Genomic DNA, 22,654 nt, shown 5'->3' with positions numbered 1-22,654 from the left:
CACTGCCGGGGCGACAAGGGGCGGCGTTAGAGATTCTGCCCAGGGCCTTATTTCTCCCAGGTGGTTCTCTTCCATTTATAATTCAGCAAATGTTCGTTGAGCGCCTACTCTGTAACAGGCGCCAGGGTCGGCTGAAAGTAGTTTCTCAGATCTTGCACGCATTGAACGCGGTCTAGCTGTGTGTTGTTTTATCACCGCCAGGGCGCTGCGGGGCCCAGCTGGCAGCCTCAAGGGTTAGTGGTGGTTATTGTTACTGAGGAATTAAGTCGTGTCGAGGTTTGCTCTTGTCTCATTGAAATAGCTTTGGACCAGCCGTTGCGTTATAAATGGAGTAGATTTCAATCACCGCAGCATCCTGGCTTCTGAAAGATTTAAACTTTTCATCAGAAAATTTTGAATTTTATATTGCTCCTTGTATTAATAAAGACGCTTTGATTAAAGTTTTAACCACCAACTACCCCCTTGGAGTTGATTTGATTAGAACACAGTCTGCTGATTGCATCGCTGCCTTTTTTTTTTTTTTTTTTTTTGCTTTGTAATCCTAAAGTAGAAGGGAAGGATTCTTATTGAATAGGGACTCTAATATTTAAAGTGTGGTTCATCTTCCTGCTGTGTTCGTTTCAACAAAATCTTACTATGATTTTTCATAATGACAGTTAATCCTCCTGCCCCCACCTTGGATAATCACTGTTATTAATTTGATGAAATTCCAACTTCAGTAGTGTCCTAGCTTATAGAAAGATTGACTTAAATGATCTCAAATTTTCAGCAACCAATCTCTTTTGTTTCCTAGAAAAAAACAAAATTTGGACCTTTTGGAATAGTGTGGTACATCTTCAGTAGGATAATGGGTTCAGACAAACGGTAAGTTACTACTGTGTGTGTTTTTAATCTCAACATTTCATCAGAGACTGAACTATTTTTTTTAATTGTTTATCAAACAAATATTTGAGTATCTATTTTGTGCCAAGTATTGTTATTGCCTTCATGAGCCTTGCTCTTAAAAGCGTGCAGTTTATTTTTATTTATTTATTTTTAAAGCGTGCAGTTTAATGAGAGAAGTGAAGTACTGTGTGAACTGTGCTATATAAAAGAAGTCAAGGGTGCTGTTAGAACACATAGGAAGCATGTACTTTCCTGGAAATATCTAGGAAAGCTTCCTGGAGAAAGTATCCTCTAAGGTGAATCCTGAGGGTAGGTAAGAATTAGGCAAAGGAGGGCAGAGTGGAGTGGGTCACTGAGGGTTCCCAGTGTGGAAAGCAGCCTGTGTAGAAGCCAGGAGATCATACAAGTCTGTCACTTTACATAATAGCAAGCAATCAGTGAACACAAGTTCTTGTTATTGTCCCCTCTGTAGCAAGATGATCCTGATTTGTAGAAGCTTTGGACCATGGATTACATGAAAAATAAATGAATTGAAAAATTACTAGAGAATTAAGATGAGAACATTTGGCTGCTGTGTCATCTGTGGATTCTCCCACTCAAACTGTTTGATTTACATACAAGACCTTATTCGGCCACCTTCTTAGTATTGAGTCTGGTGCTAGTGATAAATCAAATTGATGGCCCAGAGAGTTTCTGGAGGTGTTCTTGTCACGTAATGTCATTGTTCTAATGTTGTGTTAGCAGTCTGTGGTTCCAAATGACTTACTAAATTAACATTTACCCTTTTAGGGTTTCTCATCCTCATACTTCCCATTATGAAATAGTCAGTCCTAACTACTAATTTCATTCGTTTCTTTTTATTAAATTTGTATACTCTGAATTGTTTATTTATTTGGTGAGGATGTAACATTAACATTACAAGTTAAAATTGTTAACTAGGCCCTTCTAAGCCTTTCCTTTGTCTTGTCCTTACATAGTTGTTTTATGAACCTGGTAAACAATTTTTGAAAGAACTATATCTGTAGTCAAATGGGTTTAAGCCTCTTGTTACTAGATTTGTCCAGTAACCAAAAGTAAACCAGATGTTATAGGAAATAATGTTTTCTGTTGGTACTGGTTATGTCTAACAAATGAACTTGGTTAACTGCCCGATGAGGGAAAAAAACTAATTTAATTCATCCAGGTTGTTAGTCCATTTCCCAGTAGTGTGATACCCTTGAGAGTAGGTGAGTGAGAACACATTCTCTTTGAGATGGGGTGAGATGCTAAAAATTACTTTCTTCCTATTTTTGATCAGCAAGATCTGAATCAGGGATAAGAGGGGTGATATGTGTAGACTACAGGTTTGGTAATACACAGGATGAACTTGGCCAACCTCACCTTTAAAAAAAAAAATGTGTGGTGGCCATATTTTCATATTTAGCATGATTTCCTGAAAGTTATCTTTGCCTTTAGGGGTGTAGATGTTTTCCTAGTGGTTGTCTTTGTAAACTAGAATCTGGTGATAAATTTTAGGGATATATAAAACTACTTGGATATCTTATACACTGAGCTCTGGGGCGAGGGGTGGTATTTTCAACCATGTTTTCTAAAGGTATAAATGGTGATTTACTTTAGATTAAATGAAAATTCTTTTCCCTGGCAGAGTGAGTAGAACAGAGCGTAGTGGAAGGTACGGTTCCATCATAGACAGGGATGACCGAGATGAGCGTGAATCCAGAAGCAGGCGGAGGGACTCAGACTACAAAAGATCTAGTGATGATCGGAGAGGTGACAGATATGACGACTACCGAGACTATGACAGCCCAGAGGTGAGTGGTCTAGTACCCGGTATGGAGTAGTTAGAATTATATATTGCATGCAGAAAGCTTCTAAGATCTTAGAAATGAAGTAAGGATGTCAAGTTTGGAACTCTTCTCTTGAGTATTACAATTCAGACCCTCTATTATTCTGAAATCTGCTGAGGTGACTCTAATCCTCAAAGATAAACTGAACTCGTGGTAATAGAAACTCTAGCCAGGATTTACATAGGGCTCCCCAGGCATTCTTTTGAGCACTTGACTTAAATGAACTCATGTAGGTCTCACTACAATCCCTTACCGGTGGGTGTCTTTCTGTTTTAAAGATGAGGCAATCAGAGCATAATAATATACCAACCCTGTGCCTCAGGCTGCTTCTGAAAGTTGTAGTTTGGTCAGCATAGTTTCTTGCCCCGTTCCTATCTATATATAAACAACAGCTTTGTTTAGAAGTAATTGTATTGCCCGTGTAATTATGCAGGGTTTTTTCTTTTTCCATGCATATACCTTCATATTGTAACAGTTAGTGGTATTTCGGTGTGATAGTATACTGTACAGTCAGTTGTTAAACCATTCTTCCTGAAATAAATGGTTATGGCCCTTCTAACCCCACCCCCACCCCCAATTTAGAAACATTACAGTGAACATTATCATGGAGTTCCCATACCCTTTCTGTTGTTCCTAAAGATAAATTCCTAGGAGTGGAGGGACTGGATCAAAGGGTATAAACTCAGCATGATTTTAATTGTAATTTTATTATAAATCAGAGAGAACGTGAAAGAAGGAACAGTGACCGATCCGAAGATGGCTACCATTCAGATGGTGACTATGGCGAGCATGACTACAGACATGACATCAGTGATGAGAGGGAGAGTAAGACCATCATGCTGCGCGGCCTTCCCATCACCATCACAGAGAGCGATGTAAGAGAAAACAGCAGTTGTAACAAGCAGTCTAGTAGGCACAGCAGATTTAGGGCTTCGATCATTTTCTCATACTGTTGTTTTACCTCAAATTAACATCTCAGCCAGTGAAGTATATTTCCATTTTTCGGGTGGGGTTTTTTCATCTTGGTTCAGAGGTAAATTACCATTTATAATTAGGCTTTGAAGCTCAGTGTAAAATTGAGTTTTCTGGGACGCCCGGGTGGCTCAGCGGTTGAGCGTCTGCATCTCAGCTCAGGGCATGATCCCGTGGTCCCAGAATCGAGTCCCACATTGGGCTCCCTGCATGGAGCCTGCTTCTCCCTCTGCCTCTCTCTCTCTGTGTCTCTTATGAATAAATAGAATTGAGTTTTCAGAACTTCCTTAACTACAGGGAGCAGGTCTTATTCTTTCAATAGTCATTAGATGGTAATCAGTTCCTTTTTATTGAATTGTTTATTTATTTGGTGAGGATGTATCAGTAAAAACACTTCCTTCATGATCTGGCTACCCTTTGATTTGATGAAATTTGAAACCTGAGAAACCTATCAAGAAGACTATTCCTGACTCCCCACTCCTCAGACTGGCCAACTAGGAGCTTGGTATACTGGGCACTACCTGCTTTCCGGTGGCAATCTCTTCTCTAGCCCTTATTTATTCCAACCACATCCACCACCTGCTTTCCCCGTAGGCCACTTTGGACATGTTCATCATTCTACCAATGTGCCTTTTTATGCTTGGAGGCTCCATTAAAAAAAAAAAAAAAAAAGATTTTATTTATTTATTCATGAGAGAGACAGAGAGAGGCAGAGACACAGGCAGAGGGAGAAGCAGGCTCCATGCAGGGAGCCTGACGTGGGACTCGATCCCAGGACCCCGAGATCACACCCTGGGCTGAAGGCGACGCTAAACTGCTGAGCCACCCGGGCTGCCCTTGAAGGCTTCATTATTAGAGGTCTTGTTGAAAGAGGTTCTGCAGAATGTCTCTGGGAAAAGGTAGGGGAGTGCCTTACTGGTTCAGTTGGTAGAGCATGTGACTCTTAGAGTTGTAAGTTCAAACCCCACATTGAGAACAGAGATTACTTTAAAAAAAAAAAAAATGTATGTGGAAGGAAGCTTCTTTAAGAGAGGTTTTTAGGTGGAGGATAAAGAAGGGTTTCAGGGAGATCTTAGTTGAGCTGATTTTTGAGGGATAGAATGTTTGGGTCCAGGGTGCCTGGGTAGCTCAGTCATTTGGACATCTGCCTTCAGTTCGGGTCGTGGTCCCAGGGTCCTGGAATCCAGCTGGCATTGGGCTCCTTGCAGGGAGCCTGCTTCTCCCTCTCCCTCTGCCCCTCCCCCCTGCTTGTGCTCTGTCAATCTCTTCCAAATAAATCAAATCTTTTTTTAAAAAAAGGAGAAGAGGGATCCCTGGGTGGCGCAGCGGTTTGGCGCCTGCCTTTGGCTCAGGGCGTGATCCTGGAGACCCGGGATCGAATCCCACATCGGGCTCCTGGTGCATGGAGCCTGCTTCTCCCTCTGCCTGTGTCTCTGCCTCTCTCTCTCTCTCTGTGATTATCATAAATAAATAAAAATTTAAAAAAAAAAAAAAAAGGAGAAGAAATGTTTGGGTCTGGTAGAAAACTGGGGGAAAGGTGTGGTAGACTAGCCCTCCAGGCTGTGCGATCACACAAGCAAACATGGAAATAGATTCTGAATGCTGAATGTAGACAAGGCCTTGTCACCAGGTTCATTTGGTTGAATTGAAAGGCTTTTGGCAGGAGAGAGGTGGGTGAGAAAGTGCTCTTGAGGCCAGGTGCCAGAATCTTTGAAAACTCAGATAAGTATAAAATAAGTTACTTAGGGCTTTGCCTGGTAGCAAGAACTGCACAGGTTAGAATGTTGGAGGGAAAGAATGGTAATGGGAGGACAGGGAAGACCGAGCTGAGCTCAGGTAGGGGCAACAGTGGGCAGGTGGAGTAGAAGATACAGGAAATACTACAGGAGTTGTCAGTTTAGGAAAGTTTGCCTGTTTAGCAGGTTATTCCTTTGAGTACTCTGCTGGCCTGTGGCCCTGGGCGCCTGCAGAGGAAGTGAGCAGCATGGGGAAGCAGTGCTCTAGCTGACTTTTAGGGGCCTCCACGCTGGCAATGAAACGAGAATGAATGACAGTGAAACTGCTCTTGTATTTCAGGCTTTTTTTTTTTTTTTTTTAAGATTTTATTTATTTATTCATGAGAGACACAGGTAGGGGGAGAAGCAGACTCCATGCAGGGCGCCCAATGTGGGACTTGATCCCAGGACTCCAGGATCATGCCCTGGGCTGAAGGCAGGCACTAAACCGCTGAACCACCCAGGTGTCCCTGTATTTCTGGCTTCTTTAGGAAAATAGAAGTGCCTACCATAAGAAGGCTGGTTTTCAAAGTAGAATGTCTGAGGTTCCCAAGTTGTGCAGTATTCTTAGCAGATCCCCTTGTTGAGGTCTTTAAAATATTTTAAAATTACGTTTTTTAATCAGGACTTCAGCTTATCATACTCTTTGAATTTTTTTAGTTTAGCCCTCCCACTGATATGTGAACTCTTAGAGTAACTGTCTTTAGTTACTATGGTACTATATGTGTTACTGTTAACAGTACTTTTATAGTAACTGTCTTTAGTTACTCTGATGACTAACTTTTCAGTTACTATGTTACTAAGCATGGACCTGAGTCACATGATGGGGTCTGGCTCAGTGTAGAACTTCTCCTACTCTGTGGAAAAAATAGTCCATTCTTTTTATTGGTGGTTGTTATGGTCTATAAAGTCACTGCGGATAGAATACTACATACTAAACCATCATTCCTAGAAAAATAAAAGTTAGGTTCCTGTGAGCCTCTGGTTACATTTCGTCAAAGGGTCAGTACATAATCCTGTCTTAGGTGGTATTTTGGTTTAGAGATGGCTTATTTAATATATATTGTTGATTCATTAACTTATGAACTCACATCCAACAATACTATAAGTCGTGTCTGAATGAAGTTTCTCTAACATACGTATTTTCTCTGTGAGGAATATTAGTCTCCTTGTGTTTAGAAATACTAGATAGAACTTTAGCACCACACTTGGAGAGCCATTTTAAATACATAAATCACTGGGGTGCCTGGCTGGCTTCATCAGTAGAGCATGCAACCCTTGATTTCAGGCCCATGAATTGAAGCCCCATGTTGGGCATAGAGCTTAATTTTTATTAAAAAAAAATAATAGGGGATCCCTGGGTGGCTCAGAGGTTTAGAGCCCGCCTTTGGCCCAGGGCGTGATCCTGGAGTCCCAGAATCGAGTCCCACGTTGGGCTTCCTGCATGGAGCCTGCTTCTCCCTCTGCCTGTGTCTCTGCATCTCTCTCTCTGTCTCTCTTGTGAATAAATAAATAAAATAAAATAAAATAAAATTTAAAAAATATAATAGTAAAATCAGGGATCCCTGGGTGGCGCAGTGGTTTCGTACCTGCCTTTGGCCCAGGGCACGATCCTGGAGACCCGGGATCGAATCCCATGTCGGGCTCCCGGTGCATGGAGCCTGCTTCTCCCTCTGCCTATGTCTCTGCCTCTCTCTCTCTCTGTGTGTGACTATCATAAATAAAAATTAAAAAAAAAAAATAGTGAAATCACTAACCAAAAAATAGAAAACGGTGGAAAACTTGACACTAGAGAGACTGCGAAAAGGGACCCTTCTTTACATTATGGAAGCTGAAACAAAGCAGAGTATCAGCCTGGGACATGTGCATCAAGCAACTCAAATCTGTACATGTCCATGGATGACTTGGAAGTGCCACAAGTATTGATTGGGAGTTAGAATAGTGGGTGGCCAAATTTGCAAATACGGAATCCAATATAATGAGGATCAACAATATATAATCTGTAGCCTTTGTGCAATAACGAAAAGTTAGGGACCAGTAAGAAATTATTTCACAAATTTGCCGTTTTTTTCTTTTTGCCTTGGAATATTTCTGCCTGGCATGAGTAAGAAATAGTGTATTTCTTTGCCTTTTGCAGTAACAGCTTGGTCTAACATCAATAACAAACCTACCAGGCCAAATTCATTCTTCTAGGTTCAATTGATGTTTATTTTGACTTACTAGGAGCCTAGGAATGTTATGAGCTTTGTTAATTTTCAGCACGAAAATCATTTTTTTTTTTAAGATTTTTATTTATTTATTCATGATAGAGACAGAGAGAGGCAGGGACACAGGCAGAAGGAGAAGCAGGCTCCATGCTGGGAGCCTGACACGGGACTTGATCCCGGGACTCCAGGATCGCACCCTGGGCCAAAGGCAGATGCCAAACCTCTGAGCTACCCAAGGATCTCCCAGCACGAAAATCATTTAAGATAATTGTGAGGGGATCCCTGGGTGGCGCAGCGGTTTGGCGCCTGCCTTTGGCCCAGGGCGCGATCCTGGAGACCCAGGATCGAGTCCCATGTCGGACTCCCGGTGCATGGAGCCTGCTTCTCCCTCTGCCTATGTCTCTGCCTCTCTCTCTGTGTGACTATCATTTAAAAAAAAAAAAAAAAAAAAAAAAGATAATTGTGAAAAAAATGTTTGAGAGTTCCTTATTTTTTAGCTATTGTTTTTTTAAGGTTTACTTGGGAGGGAGAATCTCTGGGTGGCTCAGTGGTTTAGCACCTGCCTCTGGCCCAGAGTGCAATCCTGGAGTCCCGGGATCGAGTCCCGAGTCGGGCTCCTGGCATGGAGCCTGCTTCTCCCTTTACCTGTGTCTCTACCTCTCTCTCTATGTCTATCATGAATAAATAAATAAAATCTTCAAAAAAAAAAAAAAAAAGATTTATTTGAGAGAGAATGAGCAGTGGGGAGGGGCAGAGAGAGAAGTAGATTCCCTGCTAAGCAGTAGCCTGGTTTGGGGCTCAATCCCAGGACCCAGACATCATGATCTGAGTTGAAGGCAGACATTTAACTGACTGAGCCACCCTGGTCCCTTGCTATGGATTCTGGATCACATACTTCAGAGGACAATTGTACATCCTCTGCTTCTTCTAAATCTCATTTTCTGGGATCCCTGGGTGGCACAGCGGTTTGGCGCCTGCCTTTGGCCCAGGGCGCGATCCTGGAAACCCGGGATTGAATCCCACGTCAGGCTCCCGGTGCATGGAGCCTGCTTCTCCCTCTGCCTATGTCTCCGCCTCTCTCTCTCTGTGACTATCATAAATAAATTAAATAATAATAATAATAATAATAAATTCATTTTCTTTCTGGTACTTTAGAACAAAGGACAGCAAGGTAAGACTAAGAGAGGCTTTCAGGACAGTGTGCCATGGGCAAGATTTTTTTTTTTTTTTTTAAAGATTTACTTATTTAAAAGATTTTATTTGAGAGAGTGCCCCCGTGCACATACACACAGACATGAGCTGGGGTGAGTGCAGAGGGAAAGGGAGAAGCAGACTCCCCACTGAGGAGAGAGCCTGATGCAGGACTCAATCCCAGGACCCCGAGATCATGACCTGAGCCAAATGCAGACAGCCTGAGACAGATTGATTGATTTTAAAGATTTTATTTATTCATGAGAGACATATAAAGAGAGAGGCAGAGACCCAGGCAGAGGAGGAGCAGGCTCCATGCAGGGAGCCGCAGGACTCGATCCCAGGACTCCGGGATCACGCTCTGGGCCAAAGGCAGGCACCAAACTTCTGAGCCACCCAGGGATCCCCTGAGATTTATTTATTTTAGAGAGAGAGTACACGCAGCAGGAAAGGACCGGGGAGTGGGGGGGGGGGGGGGGGACCAAGCAGACTCCCTGCCAAGAGCAGAGCCTGACACAGTTCAATCTTGACCCTGAGATCATGACCTGAACCAAAATCAAGAGTCAGATGTTCAACCAACTGAGCCATCCAAGCACCCAGGCAAGACTGTTTATCATAACATAAATACTTGTATCTAAGGGAAGTTCCCAGGCAGCATATAAAGAATGCTTTTAAGGCTGTTAAAGTACATTCATTTCTATGAGAAATGTTCTTTTTTTTTTTTTTTTTTATTCTGCTTTTTAGAATGATTATATTTTGGTGATAGAAGTTTAAAATTTGGCTGATTAAGCAGTTGTTGCAGTTCCTGGTCCTTGAACTTTCTTTGGTGTGGAATAGTTTATGGTGAAGCTTTAACTATAAATGTGTAAAACTCTACAGATTCGAGAAATGATGGAGTCCTTTGAAGGCCCTCAGCCAGCAGACGTGAGGTTGATGAAGAGGAAAACAGGTGAGAGCTTGCTTAGTTCCGGCTGTTCTGGCTCTCTTCCCCATTCCCACCTCAGCCCGTAAAGACCATCCTGATTCCCCCAATCTTCAAGCACATGAATTCAGAATGAAAGGTTTGCCATGGCTAAGGAATGTGACTCTTTGAAAACGATATTAGAGAGCACCTGAGGACCTTTTTAAAAACTTTGTTTTTAGGGGCTTTTTTCCTTCGGTAAGTAGCGATTTATAAACTCCTTGTTTGACTGTTTGTAGTCGGTTGCATGGTTACTTTTTAAGCGTGGAATCAAATCGAGTGGCACTTAGTTCAGGCGGCTTGGTTCCTTGCCATGGCAAAGTATCAAGAAGATCCCCAAGTCAAGTCACATTTGTAAAGCTGCTTCCCAATTGGCTTTGTCACGCAGTGTTGAAGCAGTGGGAGAGAGATTCACCTGTTATAAAGGAACTGACTAACACGAGTATCCCGTCTATATCTGAATGCTGTCTCTAGGTGTAAGCCGTGGTTTCGCCTTCGTGGAGTTTTATCACTTGCAAGATGCTACCAGCTGGATGGAAGCCAATCAGGTTGCTTCACTCACCAAGTCTAGATATTCATGAAAATGGAACAAGTCTGTACAATTTAAAAACAAAAAAACAAAAAAGGTTGAAGGAGTGGTTTGTTCCAAAGGAGTGATTTTTTTAAAAGAAAAGCTTTGTATATATTAAAATTGATATTATTAGAATAATACAGCAGCAAGGACTGCATTATAGAATTTGCTCTGCTTTTAAACGTGGCTGCCTGGCAGAGTTTGTTAATCACTGAATACCTGTCTGGTGATAACCAAAACACCTTCTCTTTTCCCCTACTGATGATGTTCCTATTCATTGTGTCCGTTGAGAGTAATCTTAAAATATCCAACTCTCGATTTAATAGCAAAAAGAATGCAGTAGAAGTCTGCTACAGGCATTTTGAAGTAATTCCATTTTTCTGCTTGGAGACCACAAGCCTCTAAGAGGCATAACTGCTCATATGGGTCTTCAAGGACTATGTAAGGACCTCATGGAATTTATGAACAATAAGTCTGATGAGATTAGCCTGGAAGCTGGTGTCCTGCTGCTGTCTAATCTAGTTAAAGTGGCATTAACATTCTAATCTCCCTGAGAATGCCTTTTGTATTCCGTTCAAAGCAAATCATTGATGGTTCTTTGATGTAGCATTAACTGAAGTGTTCCACAGTTTGTCGAGATAACATTCTGTACTTGGCACTTAAATAACATTTTTTGCCAGAACTCCACAAAGTGCAGTATTAAATGCCTTAACCCAGTGCGTTCTGGGAAGTTTGTTTAACTCATTATGTTGCTTTTCTGCAACATTTTATGATTTGTCACCCACGAATAAGTTACACTCCGGTATGTATTGCTGTTTATAACAAAGACTCACTAATGAGCATATCATTTTGATTGAATGATTTGTTAGATTTTTAAACCTCTCATTTTCTTAACTCAGAGGTGATAGCCTGATCTTACAGAAATAGAGTTTCATTCATTTCCTACCACGGACACCATGTTAGTAAATTGAGAACCTATACACAAGCTTCATGTGAGTCTGCCCTCTTGACACAGCAGCATCTTTTGATGCATTGGAGGTATCAGAATGGCTTGCCTGGGAGTTTAAAACTCCAAAGAAATTAAAACTCACAAGACATTTAAAAATCTCCACAATTTTAATGTATACAAAGCTAAGTTCACGTGTAATATTTCATTACAGCTCAAATTCACTCCAGAAATAAGACCAATAGGATTAGGGACTCAGTGATAGTTTGGAGTCTCCCCCAGCACACACCCCTCCTACTGGGATGATCTGTTGACGTATCTCCCAGCTTCATTTTTGTTTCTGTACAATAAAGTGAGTGGATGGCCCTTCAGCTTTTTCCCTCTTGGCCAGACATGCAGTCTTGCCTTTAGATATTGCAGAGACAACATTCACAGCATGTCTTAACTCTTCCAGGATTTTCAAGAACCAAATTACTCAACAGTATGTATATTTAGAGGGGTTAGACTCCTTTTAAAAATCTGGATATCTAACCTCTTACTTAAATCTGTTCTGATAGTATCAGAACACCCTGCTCCCTCCCCCATTGATCCCCCTCCCCCCCATGAAAAGCAAAAGAAAAGGTGCTCCTGTTAAATGAAGGCTCTTTGGGGGCAGGTGCTGGGTATACTCTTGGCTAGACTGATTGAGCTTGGAGTTTTGATCTTTTAAAGTTGTGTCTCTTTTAGTCACGTGGTTGACTTGAAGGGTAAGGTGGTGTATGCATTTACGAACTCTTCTGACCCCCCAGAAGAAACTTCATTGGCCTCCTGGTTACTCATCTTGAAGAGAGTACCATGTATTTCAGGGAAAAACACATCTGTCACCTAGGACATAACATGGTTTCAATTGGCAGGAAGAAATCTCATTTAGCTGCTTTAGAGTCGATGGCATTCAGAATAGGCCCTCCAAAGAAAGAGTTGTAACCAGATTCCCTTTAAACTTGAGCTCCCCCCAAAAAAACCTGAGCTCCCCTCCCTTTGTCCCCCAGAGGACACATCCTGAAGCAAGAGTTTGGGGAAGGGGAACTAGAAAGGATTTACTTTGCATAAGGACGGGGACTGGGGGAAAAGTGAAGCGAAGCCCAAGGACACCATGCTGAGGCTAAAGTAGGAGGCAATCTCAGAACTGGGAGAATTGTGTCTTCTGCTTTTTGAAATAGACTGTCACTCTCAGGCAGCCTGGCAATGCTGAATGTTAGGACTTCTGTCTCTGCTGGAGACACGGCCTGGTGCATGTCAGCGGTTAGAGTTTGGCAGCTTTCTCAGCACTCCCTGACTCCGTTTACCTTTACTCCGCATCCCATTCTCTTACTGCCTATCTGAAGGATTGGATGGGCAGAGTATAGGTGGCGGTGGTTGGTCTTCCCCGTATGTTGTCCATTTAATTCCAGAGCACTGATTTTTCCGAAGTGTGCTCTGCCCTGGGAAAATGGACACATGTTCCTCACAATGGGAATAACTAATTACTTCTTTTTTTTACAGAAAAAGTTGGTGATTCAAGGAAAGCACATTGCGATGCATTATAGCAATCCCAGACCTAAGTTTGAAGATTGGCTTTGTAACAAGGTAAGCATATGTTCTTTGCAAACAGACAAAAATCCTTTGGGTTTTATTGTTTTTTTTCTTTGAACAAGGAAACTAGAAAATACACAGTCACCAGCTTTTATCATAGAGTGATTTTTGTGACTTTTTTTGGGTCCTCCTGTATAGGTACTAGAATCCCTAGAACACTAGCAATTTTATTTATTTATATATTAAGGTCTATGGGACACCTGGGTGGCTCAGCAGTTGAGCGGATCTGCCTTCGGCCCAGGGTGTGATCCCGGAGACCTGGGATCAAGTCCCACGTCGGGCTCCCTACATGGAGTCTGCTTCTCCCTCTGCCTATGTGTCTCTGCTTCTTTCTGTCTCTGTGTCATAATGAATGAATGAACGAACGAACAAATAAAATTAAAACATTATAGTGCTGTCACCAGTGCACTATTTTTGTGGTTTTTGTTTTTAAAGATTTTATTTATTTATTCATGAGAGACAAAAAGGCAGAGGGAGAAGCAGGCTTCATGCATGGAGCCTGATTTGGGACTTGATCCCGGAACCGCGGATCATGCCCTGAGCCAAAGGCAGACGCCCAACTGCTGAGCCATCCAGGCATCCCTTGTTTTTTGTTTTTGTTTTTTTTTAAGGATCAGTGGAGGGCAGCCTGGGTGGCTCAGCAGTTTAGTGCCTGCCTTCGGCCCAGGGTATGATCTTGGGGACCCGGGATCGAGTCCCCCGTTGCGCTCCTTGTGTGGAGCCTGCTTCTCCCTCTGCCTGTATCTCTGCTTCTCTCTTTCTCTCTCTCGTGAATAAATAAGATATTAAAAAATAAAAAATAAAGGACTGATTTGAAAGAGTGAACACATGCAAGTGGTCAGTGGGGAGAATCTTGAGCAGACTCCCCACCAAGTGTGGAGTCTGACACAGGGCTTAATCCCCCAACCCTGAGATCATGACCTGAGCTGAAACCATGAGTCAGATGCTTAACCAACTGAGCCACCCAGGTGCCCCACCAATGCATCATTTTGAGCATTGGGTGTTGCCATTGACATTCTGAGAGTACTTGGAATCTTTGTTCTGCATGTGAACCATGTCCAGTAGGGGCTAGACAGTATTCTGTTACATTGTGTATCTAGAGTGGTCCATATAGTAAGTGTTCTTCCTCTTTTTTTTTTTTAATGTGGGTTGTTTTTTTTTTTTTAAGATTTTATTTATTTATTCATGAGAAAGAGAGGTAGAGACACAAGCAGAGGGAGAAGCAGGCTCCATGCAGGGAGCCCAATGTGGGACTCGATCCTGGGACTCCAGGATCACACCCTGGGCCGAAGGCAGTCGCTAAACTGTTGAGCCACCCAGGGATCCCACTAAGTGTTCTTCTGATGCAAGAAACAAATTCACCACTGGAGGGTTTGCTATAAAGTTTTGGGGTGAAATGAAGCTTTCCTCGAACTTGATAAAAATGGAATTCTACTTCAAAATATATCGAGATTTGTTTTTCCTGGGAGACACCCAGGTGGCTTAGCAGTTGAACTTCTGCCTTTGGTTCAGTGTGATCCCAGGTCTGGGGATCGAGTTCTGTATCAGTCTCCCTGCAAGGAACCTGCCCCCTCAGCCATGTTTCTGCCTCTCTCTTGTTCTCTTGGTCTCTCATGAATAAACAAATTCTAAAAGTAAAAAAATATTTGTTTTTCTTGGAAGAATTCCATTCACATAGTAAAACATATAAAATTTTAAATTTTTAGGTGACTTCCCGTTTGTCTTGGTTACGTGATATCACTCTGTTCTTTTATTTGCTACCTCGGACTTGTCCATGGCCATATTGCTCTAATCCATTTCATTACTAGTAAGCCTGGCCTACTGTGAGAAATAATTACAGAGAAAACTTTTTTTCTTCCAGTGCTGCCTTAACAATTTCAGGAAAAGACTAAAATGCTTCCGATGTGGAGCGGACAAGTTTGGTAAGCCCAAACTCAGCTATTTGGAATATGCATTAAAAACCTGACTAATTGGACTGTCTGCAAGCCTGAGGAAAAGTATAGATTGTAGGACATTTCAACAAATAATTCTTAAACTTTCTTACCTTATGTTAGGTAGATGCTTCTGATGATTGTGGGTGCAGAGAGTTCTTTTATTTTCCAAAATTAAGCCTGTTCACAGTTTGTATTCTATTCCTGCTTTTCTTTAGTACTGAAGTAATGTCAGTCCTCCACTGGCCCAATTTTCGCATTCCACGTTTATCACGTCGAAATTAATCATGTATTATTATAGCCACAGATGGTGTAAAATAAAAATAAATGCTTACATTTACTTAAAATTAAAGCTTTGAGGTTTGAACTTTGAGGTTTGAATGTATTTCTTTACTAAAAATACACTGGTTTATTGTTTGTTTTTCTTTATGTTACTGAGTCTCCTTGTCTCTTTCCCTTGTAGACTCTGAACAGGAAGTGCCCCCTGGAACTACAGAGTCTGTTCAGTCTGTGGATTACTACTGTGATAGTAAGTTCCACTATGCTCTTTTGGCCTTTGTGGTAGAAGTTAAACTCAGAAGTTTTTGTTTTCTTATCCTTTTTTAATGAATAGGGTTTTTAGAATGGCTGTGGCCTCAGTTTTGGTTTTTAGCATCTTTTCCATGTCAAAGTGCAAGGTATACTAGGACTCTCCCAAAATGGATTTAAGTATTTGTCCTTGAACCTGCCTTAAAAAGTATCGGTGGTGCTGGGATCCCTGGGTGGCGCAGCGGTTTGGCGCCTGCCTTTGGCCCAGGGCGCAATCCTGGAGACCCGGGATCGAATCCCACGTCGGGCTCCCGGTGCATGGAGCCTGCTTCTCCCTCTGCCTGTGTCTCAGCCTCTCTCCTCTCTCTGTGTGACTATCATAAATAAATAAAAAAAAAAATTTTTAAAACAAAAAAAAAAGTATCGGTGGTGGGAATGCACATATATGTCATTTGTCTCTTTCACCTCCAGCAATCATACTTCGAAACATAGCCCCGCACACTGTGGTGGATTCCATCATGACAGCACTGTCTCCCTACGCATCCTTAGCTGTCAATAATATTCGCCTCATAAAAGACAAACAGACCCAGCAGAACAGGGGCTTCGCATTTGTGCAGCTGTCTTCTGCAATGGTGAGGTGCTCACTCAATCTTTCCTTTTACAAGAAATTAGGCTTTAAGAGGCAAATGCGGTTCATCTAATTGTAATGCTGTCTGCAAGGCTCCTGGAGCCCAGAGGTCAGGGCTACATGTGATAAGTGGTAAAAAATAATGTGTATACCTGTAGATAATTAGCATAACTAAAGTTTGAGCCACAGTTTAATTTTTCCTTCTTCCTTTATTTTAGATTGATTTAGCATTTACTCCTTTAAACATATGAAATACCTTCATGTACTGGAAGAAAGAGGGCTGGTTTTTCTCCTCAAGGATTCATATGCACAAACAATAATGAATTACTGTTTGTTTTTTTAATAGAAAGCTAAACTTCGAATGGAGTTGGTGGTAGGGAGAGATTTTTAATTACATGACAAAGTTGTCTTTCTTGACATTCTCCTTCAGGATGCCTCTCAGCTCCTTCAGATATTGCAGAGTCTCCACCCTCCTTTGAAAATTGATGGCAAAACTATTGGGGTTGATTTTGCAAAAAGTGCCAGAAAGTGAGTAGCTTTATTTTTATTTCAAACCGCTGTACTTATACACTTGCCCAGGGGTGCTTTGCTAACTGTACCCTAAGCCCATGTTCTCAACACTGAGATACAATCCTCCCCGGTTGCCAAGGTTGGGAGGGAGACAGTTGTCTTCTTTTACAGTATATTTCTCCTGTCCTGAAAAAACAGTTGCCAGAAAACTTCAGAACAGGACAGAGGCACACATGACAGATGGGTGGATAATATGTGCTATGCAAACAGCTTCAGGATAGTGCAAACCCATCTGGAAATAATTCTTTCCAGAACAGCATGCTTATAGTTTCATATAGAGTGAGCCTCAGTCCAGAGATGTAAATTTCCCATTTGTAGTATCATTGCTCACCCAGGAAACACCTTACTAGAAGGTAGGATACACAGTAAAACAGTGATACTGCAGAGACATTTGCCCACTAAGGAACTCACCCATGGAGAAATGAGGCCTTGCTAGCATTTGAGAGCTCTCAACAAAAGCTAGAGTGAATTGCTATTTCCTTGGCAGATTGGGAGCATGCTGAGATAGAACCACATGATGGAATTTTTGTGTTTTCAGAGACTTGGTCCTCCCAGATGGTAACCGGGTCAGCGCCTTCTCTGTGGCCAGTACAGCCATTGCTGCTGCTCAGTGGTCATCTACCCAGGTAAGAAGGAATTGTTAAAATTTTTTTCAAAATAGCGTGGTGGTGGTGGTGCCCAAATTCACAGAAGTGATCTCTGGTGCCTTAGGAGCTCTCCAAGGTCAGTTTTAGGAAGTACTTCCTGGCTTCTTTCCTTGATGTCCACTAACCTCACCTGTGTGTATCCTTTTCTTTTGACATTTTATAGTCTCAGAGTGGTGAAGGAGGCAGTGTTGACTACAGTTACCTGCAGCCAGGCCAAGATGGCTATGCCCAATATGCTCAGGTAGGTAGATTTGACCAGCATCCAACTTCTGCTCTCCAGAGCAGGTCTGAGAATAGCAGCTTTAACAGTGGACTTTTCTTCAGTACTCACAGGATTACCAACAGTTTTATCAGCAACAAGCTGGAGGATTGGAATCTGATGCATCATCTGCATCAGGTAGTAAACTTCATCTCTGTTTTACCTTTTGTTTAAGCAGCTATCATTAAGGAGATAGGACTAGATGTTCTAACTAGACCCAAAGCCACGTATCTGTTTTCCTGCAAGATGAGGGTAAGGGATACATATTCAGGGTTGTCACCATGTGCCTAAGGTTCTAGGGAAGATCAGGAGAGGATAACAGCCTTTTAGAGACCGTATTGTGATGAATGTTCATTCTTAGAATTCAACTTTGTATCTCCCTTGGCTTTGTTTGGAATCATGGGTTCCTACATAGGTTCATGTGAGCAGAGAGAGTGTGGCCATAAAGTCTCATGCCCAGACATCAATCAGAAGGGTCATTGTAAGAAACTTCTGCTTTAGTTTTTGTTTTAGAATTCTAAAAGTTTAAAAAAAAAAAAAAAAGAATTCTAAAAGTTTATAGTTAAATCTTTTCTCAACCCCAGACCAGTTAGAGATTCTTCTCTTCCTTTTTCTTGACCATCATGCAGAATATTTAACTTTGTATGTGACATTCTAAAAGGATCATAAAAATGAAAATGTTAGAGGTTCCAGGATGTTCAGTGGGAATTAAGTTATTAAGAACTGACATCTACACGGGCACCTGGTGGCACAATTGATTAAGTGACTGACTCTTGGTTTCAGCTGAGGGTTATGATCTCAGTCTCATGAGACCAAGCCCTGCTTCAGTCTCAGCGCAGAGTCTGCTTGAGTCTCCCTCTTCCTCTACCCATTCCCTCTGCTCTCTCCCTCTAAAAATAAATAAACCTAAAAAAAAAACAAAAACAAAAACGTATACAAAGACAGAAGGTTAGTTTGGGCATTACAGATAAAGATGTTTGGCTTGGAGTTAGTGCCTCGGCCCTTCCTAACCTCTGTGTTTATCATTAGGCACAGCAGTGACCACCACCTCAGCAGCTGTAGTGTCCCAGAGTCCCCAGCTGTATAATCAGACCTCCAATCCACCCAGCTCTCCGGTAATCCTGTTGTCCTAAATACAGAACTGGTGATGCGGGGAGGTGGGGGGGCTGGCTTGCTTTTGCTATAAAGTATTATTCTTTCCTGCTGCATGAGCCAGGTTTGAATAATATACAGATATTCCGACCTTACTTCTCTGGTAGTATTAGATGATAAAATAATTTGGGGTATGTATTTAGAACATAAGATTCCAAACAGGGTGTATTGATACTTCCTGCATGCTTCAACTTGATTTTTAGGAAGAAAGTTGTCAGCATGTGTTTTTTGTTCAAGGATTGCCCTAGATCATTACTACAGTATGTCTGTCAGGGGAGCCCTTCCTCCTGAATCATTGCAGTGATTTAGTTCTCTTAAGAGGCTTTACAGTTGAAATTATATTGAAGCTGCTGTTCTTTCCAGACTGAGGAAGCACAGCCTAGCACTAGCACAAGTACACAGGCCCCAGCCGCTTCCCCCACTGGTGTAGTTCCTGGTACCAAATATGGTAAGCCAAACCTCATGGGGCTGTTGACAGTTGGAAGGTCCTAGTTGTTGTCTGTGTCTAGTAAGCGTTTTCTCCCTTTGTGGGTGTCAGAGGGACACTTGGGGATATGAGAGAAGACCATTAAGGCCTGCCACATCTCAGTGGTTTAGAGTTTCAAGTAAAGCTTGTTTCTTACCTGGAATGACTGTGTGCTGGTTTTTGTTTTTGCAGCAGTGCCTGACACATCCACTTACCAGTATGACGAATCTTCAGGATATTATTATGATCCAACAACAGGGCTGTACTATGACCCTAACTCACAGGTAAGTGCACTGTTTTCCTCCCCAATTTCACTAAAAATATCTTCATTTCACTTAGTCCATTTATGAAGCATGACATGAAATAACTCCTGCAAAGGAGTAAGTGGCCCAGATTGGTTTTAAATTCTTCAGAACCACCAAGATGTAATTTCTATTTTAGGAATTTTATCATTTAAATGTTAAAAATGTTTTTGAGGTATAGTGTACATATAGGAAAAGGGTACAAAGCTGAAGTGTACATTTCTTAGAATGTTTACATGTGTACGTACTCCTATATCAGCGCTGAGATGAGAGAATATTCCTAGTGTGCTGAAAGCTCCTTCATGCCCCCTGCTGGCCAGTACCCCCCCCTTCAGTAACCACAAGTCTGATTTCTAGGACCATGGATTATTTTGTCAATAAAAAAATTTTTTTTAAAGATTTTATTTATTCATGAGAGACACAGAGAGAGAGAGGCAGAGACACAGGCAGAGGGAGAAGCAGACTCCATGCAGGGAGCCTGACATGGGACTCGATCCCAGGTCTCCAGGATCATGCCCTGGACTGAAAGTGGCGCCAAACCGCTGAGCCACCGGGGCTGCCCTGTCAATAAAATTTATAGATGGCTGTTAGTGTTTACGTAAAGACCTAGATAGAAGTTTGAAAATGTGGTTTCTCTTCCTGTGTACTTTTTTAATTGAGCTAAACTTCACTGTTTGTTTGCTTGTTTGTTTGTTTTTAGGTATGTGAGGTTTTGTTTTGTTTTGTTTTAATTTATGATAGTCACAGAGAGAGAGAGAGAGGCAGAGACACATAGGCAGAGGGAGAAGCAGGCTCCATGCACCGGGAGCCCGATGTGGGATTCGATCCCGGGTCTCCAGGATCACGCCCTCGGCCAAAGGCAGGCGCTACACCGCTGCCCCACCCAGGGATCCCCTGAGGTTTTGTTTTTTTTTTTAAGTAGGCTCCACACCTAGTGTGGAGCCCGACACAGGGCGAATTCACAACTCTGAAATCAAGACCTGAGCTGAAATCAAGAGTCAGGCAGCTAACTGAACCACCCAGGCAGCACCTTAAAAAAATTTTTTTTAAGATTTGCTTATTTCATAGAGTGAGCATGAACACACAGATGCACATGAGCATATGCAGGGGGAGGGGCAAAGGGAGAGGGAGAGAGAAACCCAAGCAGATTCCCCACTGAGTGCAGGGCTCAATCCCACAACCCCAAAATCAGACCTGAGCCAAAACCAAGAGTTGGATGTTTAAGTGACTTTGCCACCCAGGCACCCCAGATTTTATTTTATTTTTTATTCTTTTTCCCAGATTTTATTTTTAAGTAATTTCTACACCCAACCTGGGGCTTGAACTTACAACCCTGAGATCAAGATCTGCTCTACCAACTGAGCCAGCCAGACACCCCTTGCTCTTTATTTATTTGTAATCCAAAATGTTTTTATTAACCCCAAAAGAAACCTGTCCCCTTAGCAGTCCCTCCTGAGTCCCTCCATCAACCACTATTTGTTTTCTGGTCTCTGCAGATTTGCCTCTTAGCATTTCATGTAAGTGGAGGTGGACAGCATGTGACTTATTGTGTCCAGCCTCTTTTACTTAGTGTCCTGATCTGTGGGTAGAAATTAGCAGATCTCTGGGGTGATGTTTTATTTTTGGTAGTGGTATATTATTTTAAAGAGGAAAGACAGCTTTAACACTCCATAAATAAACAATTACTTATGACCGGGAGCTATATATATAGGATAGTAAAATAAGTGCTTTTAACAGGAACTTGGCATTGAGAGCTTGTGGTTTCTGAGAGTGAGGTGTGGAATGGTGAGCAAGCCAAGTCTTGTATGGTTCTAGTTCTCTTGCCTGTGAAGTCTAACCATTACCCAGGCAGTTTTTAGTGGCCATAGGCAGCTGTGACTCCTATGTCTGACCCATGCCATCTTCCCCAGAAAAGATATAGCGTATCATGTCCCTGGGTCCCTGCTAAGCAGGTAGAGTGAATGAATAGGCAATAAAAAAGAGGAGAAGGGGCATTCCGGGTGGCTCAGCAGTTTAGCACCATCTTCAGCCCAAGGTGTGATCCTGGAGACCTGGGATCGAGTCCTACGTCAGGCTCCCTGCATGGAGCCTGCTTCTTTCTCCCTCTGCCTGTGTCTCTGCCTCTCTCTCTTTCTGTGTGTGTCTCTCATGAATAAATAAATAAAATCATTTAAAAAAAGAAGAAGAGGAGGAGGAGAGATAGGTGCTACCTATCTGCTATTGCAGTTCTTCCTACATATGTCAGATCCAGTTCCTTCACTTACCACCTTTCAACTCCCAAGCTGGCATTTTACAACCCTGTGTTTGGTTGCCTGGGTGTCCAAAGGGTTCCAGATGTTTGAACCTGATGATGAACTGGCTGTTAACTGGTTGTCATGGAAGATGTGTGATTAAAAGCTCCTCCTCCAAAAAAAATAATAATAATAAAATAAAATAAAAAATAAAAGCTCCTCCTCGGGATCCCTGGGTGGCGCAGCGGTTTGGCGCCTGCCTTTGGCCCAGGGCACGATCCTGGAGACCCGGGATCGAATCCCACATTCAGGCTCCCAGTGCATGGAGCCTGCTTCTCCCTCTGCCTGTGTCTCTGCCTCTTTCTCTCTCTCTCTGTGACTATCATAAATAAATAAAAATTTAAAAAAAAAAAAAAAAAAAAAGCTCCTCCTCTAAGGCGTGCCTAGCTGGCCCAGTTGGTGGAACATGGACTCTTGATTTCAGGGTTTTGAGATCGAGCCCCATACTGGATGTAGAGATTACTAAAAATAATAAATAATAAATCATTTATTTTTTATTTTTTTATTTTATTTTAATAATGAATTTCTTTTTTATTGGTGTTCAGTTTGCCAACATACATAATAACACCCAGTGCTCATCCCGTCAAGTGCCCCCCTCAGTGCCCGTCACCCATTCACCTCCACCCCCCACCCTCCTCCCAATAAATCTTTAAAAAAAAAAAAAAAAAAAACCCTCTGTACCACCTGTTCTGGCCACCTGGTTTGTATAAATGGGCTATGAAAAGGAGTCAGATACATGGCTCTTTGGGTGCACTCCAAGCCCAGGGATTAGATTAATGGAACTACACTCTTTAGAAACCATATTCTACTTTTGTCCCAGAAGTTTCATACTTCTTCACTGGCTAGTTCTGTATTCTTACCACACCAGCATGTACAGCAGCTTCTTTCTAGGCAGGAAATAAATACTTTTCCAC

At 42.1% G+C, this 22,654-nt stretch overlaps 1 protein-coding gene across 2 annotated transcripts in view; it reads left to right on the top strand.

Annotated features, from left to right (window-relative positions):
• Positions 1 to 22,654, top strand: part of RBM5 (RNA binding motif protein 5) — a 29,402-nt gene that overhangs the window by 679 nt on the left and 6,069 nt on the right. For both annotated transcript variants that reach the window (XM_049097581.1, XM_025455920.3), the window contains exons 2-17: positions 794 to 864; positions 2,531 to 2,696; positions 3,452 to 3,607; positions 9,757 to 9,826; positions 10,313 to 10,386; positions 12,877 to 12,960; positions 14,828 to 14,888; positions 15,361 to 15,426; positions 15,897 to 16,057; positions 16,484 to 16,581; positions 17,162 to 17,249; positions 17,434 to 17,511; positions 17,595 to 17,667; positions 18,559 to 18,644; positions 19,045 to 19,129; positions 19,340 to 19,431. In XM_049097581.1, coding sequence (XP_048953538.1) covers positions 848 to 864; positions 2,531 to 2,696; positions 3,452 to 3,607; positions 9,757 to 9,826; positions 10,313 to 10,386; positions 12,877 to 12,960; positions 14,828 to 14,888; positions 15,361 to 15,426; positions 15,897 to 16,057; positions 16,484 to 16,581; positions 17,162 to 17,249; positions 17,434 to 17,511; positions 17,595 to 17,667; positions 18,559 to 18,644; positions 19,045 to 19,129; positions 19,340 to 19,431 — 1,455 coding nt within the window. In that variant the 5' untranslated portion in view covers positions 794 to 847. The remainder of the gene's footprint in view (positions 1 to 793; positions 865 to 2,530; positions 2,697 to 3,451; positions 3,608 to 9,756; positions 9,827 to 10,312; positions 10,387 to 12,876; positions 12,961 to 14,827; positions 14,889 to 15,360; positions 15,427 to 15,896; positions 16,058 to 16,483; positions 16,582 to 17,161; positions 17,250 to 17,433; positions 17,512 to 17,594; positions 17,668 to 18,558; positions 18,645 to 19,044; positions 19,130 to 19,339; positions 19,432 to 22,654) is intronic.

Source organism: Canis lupus, chromosome 20 (genome assembly GCF_003254725.2).
Source record: "Canis lupus dingo isolate Sandy chromosome 20, ASM325472v2, whole genome shotgun sequence".
In the NCBI taxonomy this organism is placed as follows: domain Eukaryota; kingdom Metazoa; phylum Chordata; class Mammalia; order Carnivora; family Canidae; genus Canis; species Canis lupus.
This window is presented reverse-complemented; position numbering and strand designations above follow the sequence as displayed.